This window comes from Excalfactoria chinensis, chromosome 2 (assembly GCF_039878825.1).
Source record: "Excalfactoria chinensis isolate bCotChi1 chromosome 2, bCotChi1.hap2, whole genome shotgun sequence".
NCBI classification, from domain to species: Eukaryota; Metazoa; Chordata; class Aves; order Galliformes; family Phasianidae; genus Excalfactoria; species Excalfactoria chinensis.
In genome coordinates this window covers 70,262,082-70,281,296 of record NC_092826.1, presented here as the reverse complement: position 1 = coordinate 70,281,296, position 19,215 = coordinate 70,262,082, and the positions used below count along the sequence as shown (strand labels likewise).

General features: G+C 44.9%; 1 protein-coding gene across 1 annotated transcript in view; it reads left to right on the top strand.

Annotated features, from left to right (window-relative positions):
- Positions 1–4,799: 4,799 nt before the first annotated feature.
- Positions 4,800–19,215, top strand: part of MYO10 (myosin X) — a 147,191-nt gene continuing 132,775 nt past the window's right edge. The window contains exon 1 of the mRNA XM_072328984.1: positions 4,800–5,037. Coding sequence (XP_072185085.1) covers positions 4,963–5,037 — 75 coding nt within the window. The 5' untranslated portion in view covers positions 4,800–4,962. The remainder of the gene's footprint in view (positions 5,038–19,215) is intronic.

Here is a 19,215-nt window from a genome sequence, read left to right as displayed (position 1 = left end):
GACGCAGGATCACCTCCCTTGCCCTGTTATCCATACTTCTTTTCATGCAGCCCAGGATACAATTGGCTTTCTGGACTGCTATGGCACATTGCTGGCTCATGTCCAGCTTCCTATCCACCAGTACCCCCAGGTCCTATTCAGCAGGGCTGTGTTCAATCCTTTTGTCCCCCATCTTTTATTGTTAGTGGATGTTTCCTCAGTCCAGGTCCACTACAATTTGTTGAACTTCATGAGATTCATTTGGGCCCACTGCTCAAGCCTGTCTGAGTCCTTCTGAATGGCATCCCATCCCTTGGATATGTCAATCACTGCCCACAGCTTGATGTCATCTGCAAACTTGCTGAGGGTGCACTTGATCCCACTGTCAGTGCCACTGATAAAGATATTAAAGAGCATCAGCACTAGCACTGACCCCTGGGGGACATCACTCATCACTAATCTCTATCCAGACACTGCATCATTGACTGCCACTCTCTGGACTTGATCCTGCAGCCAGTTCTTTATTCATCAAACAGTCCATCCATCAAATCCATATCTTTCCAATTTGGAGAGAAGAATGTTGTGGGATACTGTATCAAAAGCCTTACTGAAATGCAGATAGATTGCATCTGTATCTCTTCCCTTGTCCATTAATGCAGTGACACTATCACAGAAGGCCATAAGGTAGGTCCACCAGGATTTGCCCTTGATGAAACCATGCTGGTTCTCCCATATCGACTCCCTGCCTTCCATGTGCCTCAGCAAAGCTTCCAGGAAGATCTGTTCCACGATCTTCCCTTGCACAGAGACTGACAGATGAGTAGTTCTTGGGCTCATCCTTTATACTCTTCTTAAAAATGGGTGTAATGGAGCTCACAGCTGTCAGTCAGACCTTTAGCTCCCGGAACAACACACAGGGGAAGAGGTGACTCACTACAAACAGGATTCAAAAAAAGAGGAAGGCTGTCCAGCCCATTTTTTTTATATTCACTTGTAGATAAGCTATTAGTAATTTTGAAAACCAAGACCAGGACCTGGGATTGGCTTTGAAACCTGAGCACAAGTTGGTGAAGGAGTTCTGATGGACAAGAATGTAAAGGATCTGGGTTTTTTCCTTTGTTCAGATCGTGACAATTCTGTTGGAGCAGTCTTTTACTTCACTGCATCCTTCAAGAACTGGGGGGTAACATATCATGCTCTGTGCTAGCAGCTTGCATATGCTCTGTCACCCACTACAGAAGTATTGGCTTCTCTAATAGTGTCTTGTCTTTGAACTTTGAGATTTTTTTGGATAATGTCAATGCCAAACATCTTGTATACCAAAAGTCAGTTAGCTGAAATCTGACAGAAGCTCACAAGGGCAACAGCAGCCCATGTGAAATAGTAAATAATAGTTAAAAGGCCTCCTTTATTTGGATTAAGTTTAAAGAACAAGGGATTTGTATCAGCAATACAGACCATATGCAAAGCCACTCTGAGTATGCCAGAAACAAAGACTCCAAAGGGAAAAATATGAGAGAACATTCTGGAGATAGGATTGAATAAAATGAGACCTTGAAGAGGGGGCAAAGAAATGCACTCCTATCTCTGGTGAGAAGAAAACTTTAATTTAGGCTCCTTTTAATTAACAAGACTGAATTAGCAGACTCTATCACCATTTAATTATTCAAATGAAAACAATCCGTGTGTCCCACAGAAAGGGGACAGTGCTTTGGGTAAGGTAGACAACCAAGTACCGTTATGGCCCATAGGGAAAAGCAAGCTTCACCAGAGGGCAATGAAGAGGGAAAGCTTTTGTGCAATAAACCTGCCAGGCCATGAAAAAGCTAAAATTGACTCTGTTCAATTATACCACTGTTGGGAAAAAAAACAGCAAATGCAAAACTAAGGTAAGCCAGGCAAGAACAAACTCTCACATACAGCCTTTTTATTTATTTATTTATTAAGAAAAGGGAGGTTTATAAAGCTTTTCAGCATAAAGGTGGCCCACGTGGATTTTGGGCAGCTGAATGAGTATTTTCTTATTGAACTAGGGGCAGGATTTGTCAAATGCACAGAAACCATCATAAAGGGCTGTGAGCTAGGGCAGCACAATAGGCTTGCAAGACAGTGACCTATCTGGTTTCATGTACAGAGAGTTACTGGCTGTCCTAATGCCTCTGTTGCCTTGCTTCTGTTAAGGCACTGGCCAGGCTCTGCCTGCCTGTCTTACCTGCCCCTCCTGGGGACACTCCACACTCAGCCCCAGGGTGTTGCTGCCTCTCAGGAGCCATGACTGCTAGCATAGATGAGTACAGGGGAAAACATTCCTTTAGGAAATAGCTGTCTATATTTCAACTGAGTGTGCTCAAGGTAGTAAATGTGTTAACAGTTTGTTGGGATGAAATTGTATCTATGGACCATGTAATGAATGCAGGTGTAATAAACCGTTTTAAAAAAATCTACAGATTTGGTCTGTGGAAATTCCCAGTGAGGAAACATGGAACAGGTGAACCTTCTGACTTACAGGTAACTCGGTGAGCTGCAGTCACTCAATACTCTGTTTTTGCCTCCAGGGCAGAACAGAGCTGCCTGCTATGGGAGATTTTCACTAGTTGATAGAAATGAGTGGTTGAAATCTGTCCTAAATGTCCAGTCTTATAAAAATAAACATAGCTGCTAAGATAACGTGAGAGCTGTGGGAGGAAGAAATGCCTGTCTTTTGTTGGACATTTTGGTCAAATGCAAGGACTTAAGCTAGAAAACTAGAGAAGGGGAAAGAAAGTAGAGGGGGAAAACTGGTCACAAAAGCTGGGTGAAGATGTAAGCTGATCCAAGCAGGGCAGCAAACCTTACTGAGGAGTACTAAAACAGGCTGGTGGGCTGGCTGAGCCTGAAGTGGCCCAGCACATGCTCAAGTTGTAGTGCATGGAGCCAGGGGGTTGCTGGGGGCAGAGCCTGCTGAGCAGCCACCCCAGCACCAAGCACTACACCAAGCGGAGACCTTTGGGGCCAGCGGGGAGGTGGAGCTGATCCTCTGTCCCTTCCTGACTGAAAACTGAGCCTGCGTGCACGTGAGCAGCTTCAAAAGGAAGTAATTTACCTTAGGCACACAATCAGTGAAGGAATTTCCACCGCTTAAACGAAAATCGGAGCTGTGCAGCATGGCCAAGTCCCCAGATGTTCATAGATGTATGGAGCTTTGTGCAGCATATCTGTGGGGTTTTCCAAATTCCAAAACAATTGCATAAAATGAGTAGGAAACCAGTTTGGGGTCATTTTCAGAGCTAGAAAAAGTGCTTCAAAACCCCCTTCCTATGAAATACAGATGCTGGAGCTTACAAACCCTGCGCAGGGCTGATTCAAAGAATGGGAGAGGAAGTGACTCGGTGGAGCAACAGCGTGAGCTGCTCTTCCCCTTCCCGTCTGCTCCCCAAATCCCCCTTCCGACTCCCCTCCTGCTGACAGCTCATTGCAGTTGCTCTAAGAAAAATCTTAAGCATTTTGCAGCCTTTTGTAATACACTCACGCCACAAGAGAATACCCATTCTTTCTGTGATATATTTTTAGGCAGCAAAAATCTGGTCCTATTCTGTTGGTAATGGTTTCTTGAAATGCAGCTGTGATATTTATCTTTTAAAAAAGCACAGGCTGCTCTTATTGGATGGTAGATTCGAAATTCTCTTGAATTTCTGTGGCGCTGTGCTTCGTAGACCTCCATACACAGTAGCTAGATATTGCAACGCATTCCAATAGCATGGTGTCAAACAAAGTACTCAATGAGAAGTCAAACTAACTTCATAAATACCCCAGATCTGACTCAACCTTCCCCAAATTAGGACTTGTCTGAGTGAGGAAGCTTTCTAGCACAGTGGTTGAGGGGAAAAAACAAACACCTATTCCCTTGGAGCAACTTTGGAAGCACGGTAGTTTGGATGAGAGCAGCAGAGCTTCCAAGTAGGGATTTTCACAGTATTATTAGTGTAATTTAGGCTAACTTCACAGTGAGCTGATAAATTCAAGTGGAATCCTTTGCAAAACTTGAGCTATGGAGCAATGCAGGGAGGTAGCTCTAAACACTTGGGTGGAGAGACCCCGAGAGGCTGCAGGGCATCCCTTGGGCTGCCTTATGGCCTGAACAGAAACAATGAGAACGCTTTTCCCTTAAGCTCGCTTTTGTAGTAGCGCTTGTAGCAGACGCTGTGACACCTTGACAAGCTGAGCTGCACACTCGTGCTTACTTCTGGTATCCAGGGCATCTGCATTAGCACTCCCGTGCTGAAGATCCCGAAGCAGAGCTGGGACCTGCCTGAGAACAAAAGGCATTAATACTGCCTTTACTTTCTTCGTGGCTGGAACTTATCTTTTCCGTGCGGTTCTTCCTGTAAATAAAATTGTTTTCATTTCCCACCTGCCTTGAGGAGACGTGATAAAGGTGTCCCCAAGCGGAGCCCAGTGTGTTCCTAGCTGGCTGCCTCAAGGCTGTTTGAGCCGTACTTCTCCTCTGGGGCACACTAGGGCTGCTACGAGATGCGTTCAGTACAGAGCACACCCGCCTCAGAGCCCGTGCACAAAATCGCAACAAACTTAAATAAGATCCTGCTGCATACGATGAAAGCCTGCAGGTACATCTTTTTTTAAAGGAGCTCTAACTTTGTCAGAAGCTCCTGCCTGACGCCGCCGCTTTGAGTTTCAAACCGAGCGATCGAACACAACGATCCCACACCGACCTGGGGCTGCGCTCCGGGGGTCGCTGCCAGCGCTGCGGGCGGGGCTCGGCCCCGGCCCCGCCTCTGCCCCCTGTCCCTGCCCCATCGGTTCGGGACGAGGCGGCCCTGGGTGCGGGGTTGCAGCGTGTTGTGGGAGCTGCTGTTTCCTCCTCCTCTTCCAGGCGCGAAGGGGCGGGCGGACAAAGGCTGCGGGCTGCCGCCGAGCTCGGACGCGATGGAGCGGCGCGGCGGCTGAGGCAGCGGAGGCTCGGTGGCGCCGGGCCGGGCCCGGCACATGGTGCGAGGTGGGGTCCCGGCGCTGCGCTCTGCGGGCGGCCCGGGGGGCACCATGGACAACTTCTTAGCGGAGGTGAGCGCGGGGCGGGCGGTGCGTCTCAAGCTCGGAACGGGGCGGCTCGCGGGACTAGAGGTCCTGCGGAGAGACCCTGGCCGCGGCGCTCCGCTCCCGGGGCTCGGCGCTGAGAGGCCCCGCAACCCCGCTTTGTGAGTCCCGGGGCCGGGGGGCAGCGCGGGGGAGCGGCGCTACGTGGGAACGCGGGGACCGGGCGGGCACAGCTGCAAGCTGCGGTCCCAGGGGTAGACGAGTTTGAGCAGCAACTTTTAGCGGGCTCTGACCATAAATGAAATGCTTTTGGAGAATATAATCCGGTGGCGGGCTGCCTGAGCCACGCCGGAGCGGAGGCGGCGGAGAGGTAGGAGCGCCAGGGCCGCCCAGCGCCGCCTCCCGGCCCCGGCTCCGGCCCCGTGCCACACCGGGGGATCGCCGTGCCTCGTCTCGGTGCCCAACGAGAGGTGGGCATAGGGCTGCTTCTGCTCCGCACTGGGCGCCGGAGCCCTGAGATGACTGAGCTGCAGGAGAGGGCTCGTGTCAGGCTGCCTGTGCTTGAGGACTGTTTGTTGAGCGCGTGTTATTAAGTAGGTGTAAAATCTTCCGATACAAAGCACAAAGGAGTGGCAGTTCGGTCTTGGAACTTTACAATTACCTCGTGCATCTTTAATGGCTTTAAACTAAAAGAGGGGAGATTTAGATTAGATGTTAGCAAGAATTTCTTTACTCAGAGGGCAGTGAGGCGCTGGCATAGCTGCCCATAGAAACTGTGTGTGCCCCATCCCTGGAGGTGCTCAAGGCCAGGTTGACTGGGGCTCTGGGCAGCCTGACTCGGTGGGTGGCAGCCCTGCCCATGGTACGGGCTTGGGGCTGAGTGGGTTAGAGGTCCTTTCCAACCCAAGCCATTCTGTGATTCTGTAATTCCGTGATCTTGACAACTTTGTTATGCCAGGTGAGGAAGCTGAATCAAAGATGCACCGCTGCTTTCGCATAGTAAATGCTGCAAGCAGAAGCTTGGCTCTGCTCTGTCTGAGCTGTCTCAGTTTTATGTAGCAGTGCTTAACTAACTACTGCAGCCTGCCTGGTGAGTGTAAGGCATTAGGTACAAGTGTGGCCGTGTCCATTTGTGCAGTGCTTGTGGATCGCTGGCACAGCCTGCAGCTGAGCTCGGACTGCCAGTGGATGGTGTGCAGGTGTTTTAATGACACCCTTCACTGAAGTAATCCTGCTGTCAAAATTTTAAATGCAGGCTAGGCATCTGCTCAGTGAGGCTGTGATTAAGCAGCTGAACTGTCCTTTGCCCTCATGGAGCAGCTGCCGTTTGCTCTCTACACTGCTACAGTCTCACAAGAAAAGTAAAACTAAAGAGAAGAGATCTGTTTACCAGAAGGCCAATTAGTCCCATAAAAGCAGCCCATGCACCTTGCTGCTTGTTAGCTCTTCATTTGTCAGACAACAAAAGTTCTGTCAGGTGCAATAAGAGGGAAGAAATGCAGGATTAACTTTGAAGAAGCCCGAGTTAAGCAATAATGGCTTTTTAACCCTTGGAGGATGCAGCCCTCACCTTTCAAAGCTTGCAAGCCGTGAGCAGTGTGCCGGCATTAGCTGAGCCCTGCAGAATTAATCTGAGGAGTCATTCACCCTGACACAAGGTATGGTAGCATGCCCTACATAAAGATGAAGAAGGGAGCTAATGGCTTTGATTCCCCTATGAGCCAAAATTACTTGCCTGCAGCAAAAAGCAAGTAAATTTTGCTGGGCTGTGTTGGTATTTCAGCATATATTTATGTTAATCTGTGGCTGCCGCATGCAAACTTTGATCTTTCTTCAGAACTTTTGCTCCCTTTCAAGGTGTTGATATTACTTTAAAAGATCAGTAAATATAGCACCTTGACTTTAATCTGCATCCAGAGCCCCACCCAGGAGTAAAACATTTTCCTTCCCTCGCATATGGAAATTGCTTATGGAGAATATAACGCACAGTGGCAGAAATGCACTGGGCCTGACCCAGCTACCACAGAACAACTGGTGTTGGAGGGGCTGAGCCGAGCTGCTTGCTGCTGGTTGAGTTTGTGCGAGGCTGACATCCTGCAGCTGCTCTTTATGAAAATATTTACTGACTTATCTGAGAGAATTATTGTCCTCATTAAAATAGGTTCTGGTGCTTGCAAGGAAGAGGAAACTGGACGAGAGTAGCAGGTATCGGGGCTGGTCTGCTCTTGCTCGACAGTGACATATGTCTGCTGATACAATTGCCTTTTTGGTGAGAAGCTGCCAAGTGAGAAGGGCTTAAAGAGAATTAACCCGACCCTTAGCAGGGAGTGTTGCTTGGTGCCATCATGGAGCCCCACTCAGTGCATTGGAGATAGGAGAGTTGAGTGTGGCTATTGCACAAAAACAACTGGTAGGTGCTCTAGGGAAAAACCTGCATGTTATTTTTTCTCCTCTGTATTTTTCCATAGTTGGGTGCTGGTTGTACCTACTTATAGTTTGTTATGATGCTCACTGGAACAAAGTTAGAAGATTGCATAAGACCTTGCTTGAGCATATGTATGTGTGAGTTGCAGAGAAAGCATTCCTGTTGGTACTTGCCGCAGTAAATAAGCGGTAAGGCAGCTCCCAGCTCGTGCTGCTCAGCTGACACCAGGCATCGAAGGCATAGCAGCTTTTGGTTATGAATCTTGTTGTCCCATTTCTACCCATTACTTGTTGCTTTCGCTGGCTTTTATTCTTACTGGGTGACAAGTGTTGATCTGTCTCCAGATGAAAATATAATTATACTGGAATACTGAAAATGTGGAGGTGTGCAGTAGAGCCATTAGAATGCACTGCTCAAAACAACCTGAACAAACAGATCCCATACATTTGACAAACAGCTAGGTTGCTGTCTTAAAGTAGAAACTGGGCTTCTTTCTTCACTGGGAAGTGTATTCCTGCTAGAAGGGGATGTTTGGCATGAGGGAACGAGGAAATGCATCACAAGATGAGAAGCAACACAAGGAAATTTCATGCAGAAGAGATGGGAGAGGGAAGTTCAAACAGCCTTTTCAGCAGCTGAAGTTCCAGCTTCTGGAAGTGGATGGAGAAGTTGAGCGGGCCCATTTATGAGGGAACTGCTTTGCCCTGCATGTTCAGCATGTCTCACTGATCTGTGATCACTGGTCTAGTTTTGGGTGGTTGACTGCTTGAGGTTGCCAACACCAGCATGCAGACTGGAGGAATTGGTTTGTGTCCTTGCTTAGAAGACAGGATTTTTCCCATTATTTAACAAAGCTGAAAGAGAACGGGGGAGAAAAGTTTTGTCATCTGCTTTCTGTCTGTCTTCTCTCTGGGTTTTAGAAGGAGAAGGTTTTAAAAGCATCATCATCATAGATATCCTACTGATGTTTCTCTCGTGTTGTGCACAGGTTTGTTTTTATTTCTAACGATACTGCTGGAAGCTTGAGTTCACAGAATCTTAGAATCACAGAGCGGTTTGGGTTGGAAGGGACCTCAAAGCCCAGCCAACCCCAATCCTGTGCCGTGGGCAAGGCTGCCATGCACCAGGTCAGGCTGCCCTGGACCCCCTTAATACCCTCCTTTGGCGGGGAGAGGTGATCCCAGAATGTGTCGTGAAAGAGCTAGTGTTAAACCTTCCCCAGTGGGAAGGATATGGGATAGAAATCCCTTCTAAGGCTTTGAGCTTAACTTCAGGGGCCTGTCAGAGGTGGTACCTGCCAGGGCTGAAAGCTCTCGTTTTAGATAAGCAGCCTGAAGAGAACTGTTCCTGAGTCCAATGGGGAAGAGCCAGCATCCTTCATGCAATGACACAGAGCTTAGGTTTCTGAAGGGCTTGAGTGCCACAGCCCTGCCAAAGAGTTGTGCTTTTTTTTGGCTGTTGGCCACTTTTTTGGAAGTTTCTGAGGCGAGTACATCTTTTATTTACTTCTTGTTTCTTAATGTTTAAGGCTGATAATTATTTAGCCAACAATTAATTTTATGTTAATCGGAGAGCATTCTGTTTTGAGCAGAAAACATTTCAAGAGGGCTCAGGGCTACTTTGGGTTAGAAAAGAAAAAAAGCAATTTTTTTGGTAGGTTTGTTCCTGTAAGTCAGGAAATCATGTTTGGTGTATTGGTAGCCCGTCATTCCCACTGCCTACCGCATATATTTCACATGTGCCTTTCATAAGATGTATTTGTACAACTGGAGCATAGTCATAACTGGGCTGGAGCCTAGCAGCCCCGCTGGCACCATGAACATTGTAAAATGACACAAGAATTCTCTTAAAGCTATAAAGCATACTGTTGGAATTAGCAATATAGAGGCTTTATGTTGTGCAGAAATAGCTCAAGGTTTTTGGTTGTGTGTGTGTGCTTTGTTTCTGTTTTTAATATGTTCAGCCTGATTTCAGCTACAGGAGGGCTGTGAAAACCTCACCACTACAAAAATTATGCCTGCTTCTGTATATAATTATTTACCTTCTGGTGATACCTAATGAAAATGGCTGCTTTTTATTTATTTATTTGTTTCCTTTCCAGAGTTGTATATTCTTGATAGTACTTAATGTGTGAACAGTTTTGCTCAGTTTTTCCTTCTTAAAATATATTTTCACTTAGACAGGATTTTTCTTGTTGTTTTTAAGTGGGGAAAACACTACAGCTGCAGATGCTTTGCACCTGGATGCAATTTTCAGGTTTCCATTTTGCTGTATGGAAGCAGGCAGGCAGTGTACTTCTGCAAGAGCTCCTCTTGGTCGGGAGGGACCAACTCCATCACATTCCCACTGCTGGAAGGGCTGCTGGAGGTTTCCTGGTGTCTTCTAGTCCCCAGGCAGCTAGAGGAGGCCAGGTGTGTCCAAGGCTCTGGTGGAGACATGACATGTGTTGGGTCATTGACTCCTGGCTCTAAGTGTGAGAAATCCAGGCAGAGTTTGCCTCCATGAGTGAAATCCTTATGATCCCTGGGGTGTGCCATGGGGTTGTCCTGCCAGTAAATACCAAGATTATTTTATCATCTGTAAGACCAACATGCTCTTCTTTTGATGCTCCAAGGAAGAGTTTCCTTCAGTGTGTGGTTGAGGTGCTATAGCTCTTTGTCTGGGTTTGCCCTGTGCTGCATTGATGGAGTTTGTGCAGATTCTCTGTGGTTTAACTGCTCCCTTGTGTAACCTGAGAAATCCTGCAGATTCCCAGTACTTTCTTTGTCCCAGCATACTGCAAGGGATAGAAGGAAAAAACTGTGGCCTTTCATCAATAATTATACTGTAATCTGGTTTGGTTGTACCGCTGGGATGATTTTAGCTGAATCTTGGCTTTCAGCTTGGTGTGTCTCTTATGATTCTATTTTTGAGCTTTTACTCATGGAAAATTGGTAGATGCTCAGCTCCAAGTGCCTTTATGTAGGTATGCATTTCAGTGTGTTTTCATGTGGTGTCAGTTTTTCAGGCTGGTAAGTTAACAGTATGCCTGTTTATTTCTTTTTCTTTTTATTTATTTTAATATCAGGAGTGAATATGGGTATCAATTAGAAGTACCATCCAGCAATAGAAAAGTTTTTGGGTATCTCTTGTGTTGACGCAGCTCCAGTACACATGTTGGGTTAGGAGGAGAGGATGGTGCTATCTCCTGCAATGGACTCTGGCAGGAAGTGCAGCTCCATGCTTTGCCTGCATGGTGTAGTAAATACAAGCCTGTCTAATTTCATGTATCCTGTTCTGCAGAGAGCTGGGAAACGTGTCCTCTGGGCAGTTTGATCTCACAAACCCCTTCAGCCACAAGACCAGTATTTCCCCTGGTGAATCACATCTCCCTTCTGAGGTCTGAGTTAGATGTAGCTTTGGGTGGAGCTCTGGTGAAATGCAAGCAGTGAAAAGTCACTAGGAATTAAGACCTATGCTGAGGGGGGAAAAAAGGAATTACCACCCTTAAGTCACTAATTGTGGCTACAAGCTTGGGGATGTGACCTCAGAACTGCCTAGTCTGATTATAACCTCAGGCTTGTCTGGGAGGGTCATGACTTATACATTCCTGCATCTCTTGATCTTCCTGCTATTTGTTATTGCATGGCATCTTAATTTACTAGTGGGCTTTGGAAGAGAATGGCTAGGTGTTGGGGCAACAGTACTAGACAAGTTTTCATTTGGGTATTTTGGGTTTTGCTTTATTTCTTTTTTTCATTACTTAAGATTTCCTAAGGTAGCCCATGAATGTCTGAAACTTGAGCATTATCCGCTGGTCATATTAATTGTAATGCAACAGCGCAACTTTGTTTTGGACTGCCAACCAAGTGAGACAAGTTAATTGGATTATCCTTTTGGATAGAAGACTATTAAGTAGCTCAAACATTCTGTGCTTTTAAAGACGTGTCCTTTTAAAATTTTGAATGTAGAACAAGAAGTGGTATTCGCTGTCTTCCAGGTCAGTCTTGCAAGGTAAAACTGTATCTATGCTGAAGAAGAAATGGCTGCTTTGTCATTTGAACACCGTGTGTTGGAAAAGTATCAGTGGAAAAAGATGAAGGGGTGGAGTGAAGAGATCGGAGAACTAGTAGGGTGTTGAGAAAGAATGTCCAGTCCTAGATTCATTTCTGGAAAGTCCATAATCAGGATGGTACTTCAGGTATAGTTTATGCTGCTTTTTGGTGCCTTATGCAGGATAGAATCATAGACTCATAGAATTGCTCAGGTTGGAAAAAATCTTAAAAGGTCAGATAGATGTTGCATGTCCTGCAGCTGCTCTGTAGGGCATTACTCCAGGGACTAACCACCTGATGTGGCTTACTCTCTCCTTAGGTGTTATTTTCCTTAGTGAACAAGTGACTTTTTTTCATTCTAACCCATAGAATCCTTTCCATTTGGCAGAAAAATTAGAATTCTATTTCTTTTTTGCATTGAAATATCAAACATGAATGATGTTGGAGGAACTTGCTAATGCATATTTTTCCTCGTTGAACAGCTTACTGGTAACAGACATGATTTTGGTTTGGATTTGAAACCTGGCAGAAATTGGTATGTGGTTTTACTGACTAATGTTGTTAACATTTCCATTTTGAGTAAACTCTTCTATGGAGTGGCTTAACACACAGTTTCTATATGAGATCTTGTTATTACTCTTAGCAAATGGCTCTGTGCTTAGTTATTGTTTGCAAAGAAGACACAACCATATTCAGCATTTGGAAAAAAACACCAGAGAGCACTCCAGCCCTTTTAAGGCTTTGAGGAAAACTTGGCACTTTACTCTTCTGAATGGAAGGAAGTGTTCAAAACTGAAAGGTGGTGGTCACTTTTGTAATTTTGTGAACTTGCAGTGAAAATTTGGGTTATGAGTAGTACATCTTAAGCTGGATTTCTCATACATCTCAGCGACTTTTCCTCCAGTGACTAAATTGAAGCATCTTGGAGCAGAGCTCAAATCTGGGCATCCGTATGTCTATTAGTCTTTTTGGGATATTAGAGGCATGCTGACAAGTGAAAGTAAGTACCCAGGAGGACAAGCTTTGTCGATATCCCATACCATTGTGTATCCTGCCAGACTTCAGAGTTGAATAAGCTTCCCGTAGTTGTATGTCAATGCATTTTCCTGCAAGTAAAGCACATATATACATATATGCATATGCTTCCTCTGCTTTACTGGGGAATTTTGCCTGGCTTGTAGTATCAGGCTTTTTGGAAGTATGTAATCATCCCCTTTTGGAGAGCCGTGCTGGAGGTTTTTGAGTAAATACTGAGCAAAGGTGAATATTGAAGAGTTCTCTTAAATTAAATCGTTCTGTGAAATTATTTGGGTTTTGGTTTTGTTTTATCCCAAATGGAAGGGAGAGGAAGAGGGGGTAGCAGGCCTCAGGAGATGAGCTGTGTCTCCACACGTGATCCTAGCTAATGGCAAACAAAGGGTAAACCGCGGTGTTGCATGGCTCAGGAAATAAAAGGCTACATTCACTTTGATGTGTTAGTGTTGCTTCTTCCTATATGTTCCTGGAAACTATTAATAATCCTTTATTATAGACTAGTGATAGGAGTGTGTTAATATAAGGCTCTCTTTGTTTTGTTTTGGAGAATGTCCTCTCGGTGGATGCCGCATGCCTCAGCAGAATGAAACACTTGGTTGTTGGCTTTCCCTTGGGGGCATAGTGCATTCCCACCCTACACAAGTTTACCCAAGGGCTTTTTCTTATGGCTTGTCTACCTCTACGCTGGGATTGAGTTGAAGATGTCATTAACTTCAGCTGGAATTACAAAGCCCAGTGTTTTTGAAAGTTGTAATTGTACTGCAAGCCCCTTGGTATTCTTCCTTTAGAGCCTTGCACATCTTCAGAAGGCAGTCAAGAACTCCACGAGTTCTGCAGTACCTGGAGAAAACAGTCTTTTAGCTCCCAATGCAGTGCTGGATTCTGAAAATGGTACTGCTGTCACTCGTGCATTTTTTTGTGTGTCATATGATATATATGTAAATGTTCTTTCTTCCTGAACTGGATATCAGAAATGCAGAATTTCTCTGAAAGGATTCTCATGCCTTCCCTTTGCCTGCAGAGAAATCGGCCCTGGTTTTGGCATCAGGAGATATGAGAAGTTTATTCCTTGTTTTGAAAACATGTTTACAGAGTTAAAAGAAACAGATTATTTGGTCCTATTGTAATTGCTGTTGTTTAGTGTGTCATCAAAATATTTACCCAGGTAAAGCTAAATGCATTTGTTGAGAGGTATGGGATTGTTTTCCTTACAGACTTGTTTATCGCAAGGAAAAGCCAAACCCCTTTGTTCTACAAAGCTGTGCAGTTAGCAGTAGCAGCGGTCTACATAAAGAGATCACTTCTGTTTGACCACTTCAGTGGTTCAGAAAAGAACTGTGTATCTTGGTTAGGCTATATTTTTATTTGCTTCAGGAAGAAGCCAAGTTGGCAGGGCTCTGGGGTTCACACCAGGACAAGAAATAGACGGGGATTCTGTAGGTCAGACTTCTTGTCTTGTTGGTCTTTTTTGGATCTCTTCCCCTTATTAAATATAGATGTGGCTGCAGGAATTCAGTTTATCTTCTCATTACAGCTTTCTGGTGATAAGTACAATGAATAGGTTTGTTTACTCTGTGTAATGATTGAGTCTGGTATATTCCACGGAAGAAAGTCAGCGTGGCTTTTACAGTGGGGCTTTGAAGGGTGGCATTTCCTGTTTCTTTTCAAAGAGTATACCAGAACCAGTATCTGATAAAGTGAGCTCTTTGTTGTTTAAGCGCTGAGTATTGCCTTCTACCATGTGATATTTAATAATCTATTTTCAGCAATAAACAAATTATTCAACACAGCAAATCTATGCTATAAAATATAATGTGTGCAGCAGCCCTCTTTCAACCCTTGCAGTTAGATTTCCAGTAGTTTTGACGCCAAATCTGAAAAGTTGGAACAGATGGCAGATGGGATTTTGAGATAGAGCTGCGTAGCATTTGCAGCAAAAGGGCAATTCTCTTTCAGTTTTGAGAGCCTCTCTTCCTAATTTCCGTGTTTATGTTACGCCATTTTGCCTGGGTGATTCAGTACCTTAAATGACTCTAGCCTGGGTGCAGTAGTGAACTCCCTGGGTCTTTTATATACTAAGCCTGTGAATAAGCATAATTGCAGTGTAATTAAATGCTTGTGTTAAACTTTTACTTTGTAGTCACACCTTTGTCAGAAGGAAGCCTTCGTATGGGGCAGTTAAGGTGGTGATGCTGTCTGTAGCTGGTGGAAGACAGAAAGAGATGCCCAGTCTATGTATTTTTCCCAGACCTGGGGCACCCAGCATGAGAAAGACGTGGAGCTCTTGGAACGGGTCCAGAGGAGGGCCACTAAAATGATCAGAGGGCTGGAGCACCTCTCCCGTGAGGAAGGATTGAGGGAACTGGGCTTGTTTAGCTTGGAGAAAAGAAGGCTCTGGGGAGTTCTCATTGCAGCCTTCCAGTATTTGAAGGAAGCATATAAGCAGGAAGGGGAACAGCTGTTTACAAGGGTGGATAGTGATAGGGCAAGAGGGAATGGTTTTAAACTGAGACGGGGAGGAGGTTTTTCAGTCAAAGGGTGGTGCTGCACTGGAACAGGTTGCCCAAGGAGGTTGTGGATGCCCCATCCCTGGAGGCATTCAAGGCCAGGCTGGATGTGGCTCTGGGCAGCCTGGTCGGGTGGTTGGTGACCCTGCACATGTAGCAGGGAGGTTGAAACTTGGTGATCATTGTGGTCCATTTCAACCCAGGCCATTCTATGATTCTTTTTGGGCTTGGTCCTTTGTCAACAGCCTGTTCCATAGAGCTCTTCTTGGGGTGTACAATGGAAAATGTTAGTCAGGGGATCCTTTTTCTTCAGACAGTAACTGGGGACTTTTAAGAGTTCTGTGCAGCATGGTGGGTGTTTTGCCTGAGACTGCTGATCCCTGGGAACCCCCTTCTTTGCAGCTTCACCTATGGAAGAGTCTCACAGTATCTGAAAGCTAGGATGTTCCTTTTGTGTGCTTTTAAAAACAGTTACATTAAGAAGGTCAAAGCTATGGCTTTATAAATGGTCGTTTCTTTTATGGATGTGTGTATTTATTTGGCTTGTTGCTTTTATTGTAACCCAGCTGCAATGCTGTGTCATTGGTTCCTTTCTTATACCAGTGTAGAGGAGAGGTATGCAGAAAAGTAGTACCTTTTACTCATTGCCTGTACGGATCTAAATATGATGTTTATGCCCTTTTTCCTTGCTAATGCTGATGTTAGCCAAGTAACACATTTGTATTTTGCATGTACTTCCTTTCATCTATTATGTTTAGGTTAATGATTTGACACAGCTGGGGAAACGGCTGCGTAACTTGGAGAAACTATATAACAATGAGTTATGTCAGGATTATTTAAAAACAAGAAAAAACAATTGCTTTGCATAAATGCTCCTTTTTTCTGACTTTTTGTAGTTGGAGTTGACTGAAACAATTAAGAAACCTTACCTTTATTTGTTTTGTTTATTTTTCAAAGCCCTGGAAGTTTGCTGACAGCTCAAAAACTGTACTGTTCTTTTTGCTCAGAAGAACCATAGTGGCTGGCAGCTTAGTTTCCCTACTGGAAAGGTGACTTATTGAGGAGGAAAAAATAAGTTCAGAAATGGTAACCATTAGTATCTATAAATAAGTAAAAACAAGTTACTTGTTAGGCTTTCAAACGGATAAGAGAGAGGTTGTTCCAGTTTTTCATCTTCACCATGTGGTAAAAATTAATGTACGCTATGTCACGCCATTTTTTTAGATAGCTTTAAAAATAGCTTCTCTTTTTTCTGCACAAAGAAAACCGGTCCTTTTCAAGTATACCTGCATAAATGGCAGATGCTATTTGGCTCCACTATGAAACAAATGAAGGAATTCATGTATCTGTTCATTTTTAGTGTCTTGTGTTCCCAGCAGAAATACCACCGGGTTTGCAACCTCTTGTCTTGTGGCTGGTTTTCTTCCTGCCTGCCTGTTGGCTCTCTGGAGATGTGCACTGAAGCACTGGGGTGGAGGATCCCATGCTTTAGGCTGTGATCCCCCAATGGCTGTCCTAGGACACCAGCAGTTTGGAAATTGCTTTGAAGAAGATGCAGATTTTGTAGTCCTTGGGAGTTTGCATTGAACTCTTCCAGAGGATGTCTCAGGGCACCTTACACAGTCCAGATCTCTTGATTTCCTCCCTTGTCCTATATACAGTGCTGCTCCCACAAATCATGTTCTCAGTTTAAAGTCTTCATTCAATAGAACGGTTGCCTTGTACCCTAAGTGGTATTTCAGCATAATTAAGTGAGGAACTTTGAGGCTTGCATGAAGAGCTGTAATAATTAACTGGTCTTTGATTTCTCTGGTGCAGAGTTATGGCTTTCATCTTCAGACCTAGGTTTCTTGTCTGTTGAGTGACCAAGCATTGATGCTTTTTCACTCATGTCTTCTTTCTCCCTTAGCACTGATATGTTTGTGGATTTGTCACACTTCTCATTACATACACGTTACCTGTTCTCTTTTGAAATATAATGGTAAAAGTGCTTGTGAAGATGCAATGGCACTTAGGCATATCCTGAGTCACAGAATTACAGAATGGCCCGGGTTGGAAGAGACCTCGAGGATGATGAATCCCCTTTGATACTAGACCAGGCTGCCCAGGGCCCCATCCAACCTGGCCTTGAACACCTCCAGGGACAGGACATCCACAACCTCTCTGGGCAGCCTGTTCCAGCTCTTAAACACTCTCATAGTAAAGATCTTCTCCCCGACATCCAACATAAATCTTCTCTCCTTCAACTTAAAACCATTTCTCCTTGTCCTGCTGTTATCTACCTTTCAAAGAGTTGATTTCCCTCCTTTTTACAGGATGATGTACGGAAAGGCTGCAGTCAGGTCACCTTGGAGCCTTCTTTTCTGCAGGCTGAACAAGCCCAGCTCCCTCAGCCTGTGTTCGTAGGGGAGGTGCTCCAGCCCTCTGATTGTCTTTGTGACCCTCCTCTGGACCCTCTCCAACAGCTCTCTGTCTTTCTTGTACTGGGGGCCCCAGACCTGGACGCAGTACTGCAGATGGGGCCTCACGAGGGCAGATTAGAGAGGGACAGTCATCATACCTGTCCCTAGTGGCCACCCCTCTTCTGATGGAGCCCAGGATACCATTTGCTTTCCAAGCTGCAAGAGCACATTGCTGGCTCACTTTAAGTTTTTTATTCATCCAGAGCCCTCAGGTCCTTCTCTGCTGGGCAAATGAGTCAAATGAAGTTCAGCTTGGCATGTCCTGCTTGCTCCAGTTCCACGTTACAACAGGGTTCTCATGCAGCTTCCTGCAGTGTGAGGTGCTACAAAGGTCTTTTCTGAATTGCAGTCATGTGAGCTGCTCCCTGCCCTGAGCCTTGCACCTCTTATCAACAGCCGTTGGCAGTGCCCAAACAAGCTGCTGCTGTAGTGCTGCCGGCTGTGCAGGAGGAGGAAGTAGTTGGGAGAACTGCAGGCGGGTTCGTTGGTAATTTTAAAGGGACAGCAGAGTTGTAGGATTTCAGTGCACCAAAGCTAAGTTATGAGATCATGGCTACAGCTAATGAACCCAAAACAAGCAGTAACAGAACCTGCTGGGGTTGAGTTTTATAAAATTTGGTGTCTGGACTTGTATAGGATCAGGATGCGTATGTAATATTTTCCCAGAAGATTTAGCTTCCACTGTTGCTCTGCTTAAGTGAAGTAAGGAGATCTTGATTCAGTGTAGTTGATAATCTCTGGATGAATGTGTGACTTTAACTCAGAGATGAAGCTGTGTGTCCCAGTGTACTTAAAATTCATCATGTTTTCTAATCCTTTCTGTTGTGGCTTCTAGCTGGACACAAATTATTTGGCTTCTTACGCAGTCCAGGCTTGCTTTGGAAGATTAATGAAGGCTCTCCCTGATGGGTGACTCAGGGAACTCTCAAAACTTTACCAAACAGTAGCTGATTAAAATGACTAAAGTTCAATTGGTAACTACTGCTGATCTTAGGACAAATTACATTCCAGTAGTAATGCCCACAATTCAAACACTCATAACTTTTACAAAGCTACTCTCACACTTGCAGCTAAATGCACACCAAAGTGCTCTTCTGCATTACTGCTGTAATTTGTAAGCCAATAATGGAATGCGATAGCCCCACACAGTGCCTGCTGCTTTGTCTTTTTTAGTCAGGAGAACTGATGTGGTTCTGCTGCCATGTTCATACCATCAAGAATTAGGACAGGAAGTCTTCATCACAATTAGCTCTCTGTTTTCCCTATACAGATGTAGCTTTGTTAACAAATGCCTTGTTCTAACTTACCGCCATTTTTTAACCCATGTCAATATTGTTGATTTGTATGCTGACTGTGGAACTTCTCTTATTGCAGGCATATTCCTGGAAAACTAGAAGAGAGGGGTTTTTTTTGTGTTGGGTTTCTTTTCTTTCCCCAAACTCATTTTCTTTTGACAAAATCGTTAAGCCACCCCCTTACCAGTGTCCTGAATGGTGCATGTGGAGGGAAGAATGCCTGCTATTCCACTGTAGTGGAGATGGTCAGCATTGATTCTGAAGCTCAGTATGATATTTTTTTCTTGTTGTTTCTTTTTTTGGCATTTTAGGAAGCTAGCCTTAAGAAATGATTGGCTTTAAAGTAGTGAAAAATGATAATACTGTATTGGTTCATGGAAGACTTATTTTCCATAATGCCTTTTTTTAATTTAGAGGAAAGAAAGGGGAGCAGTATGCAAAGTCAGG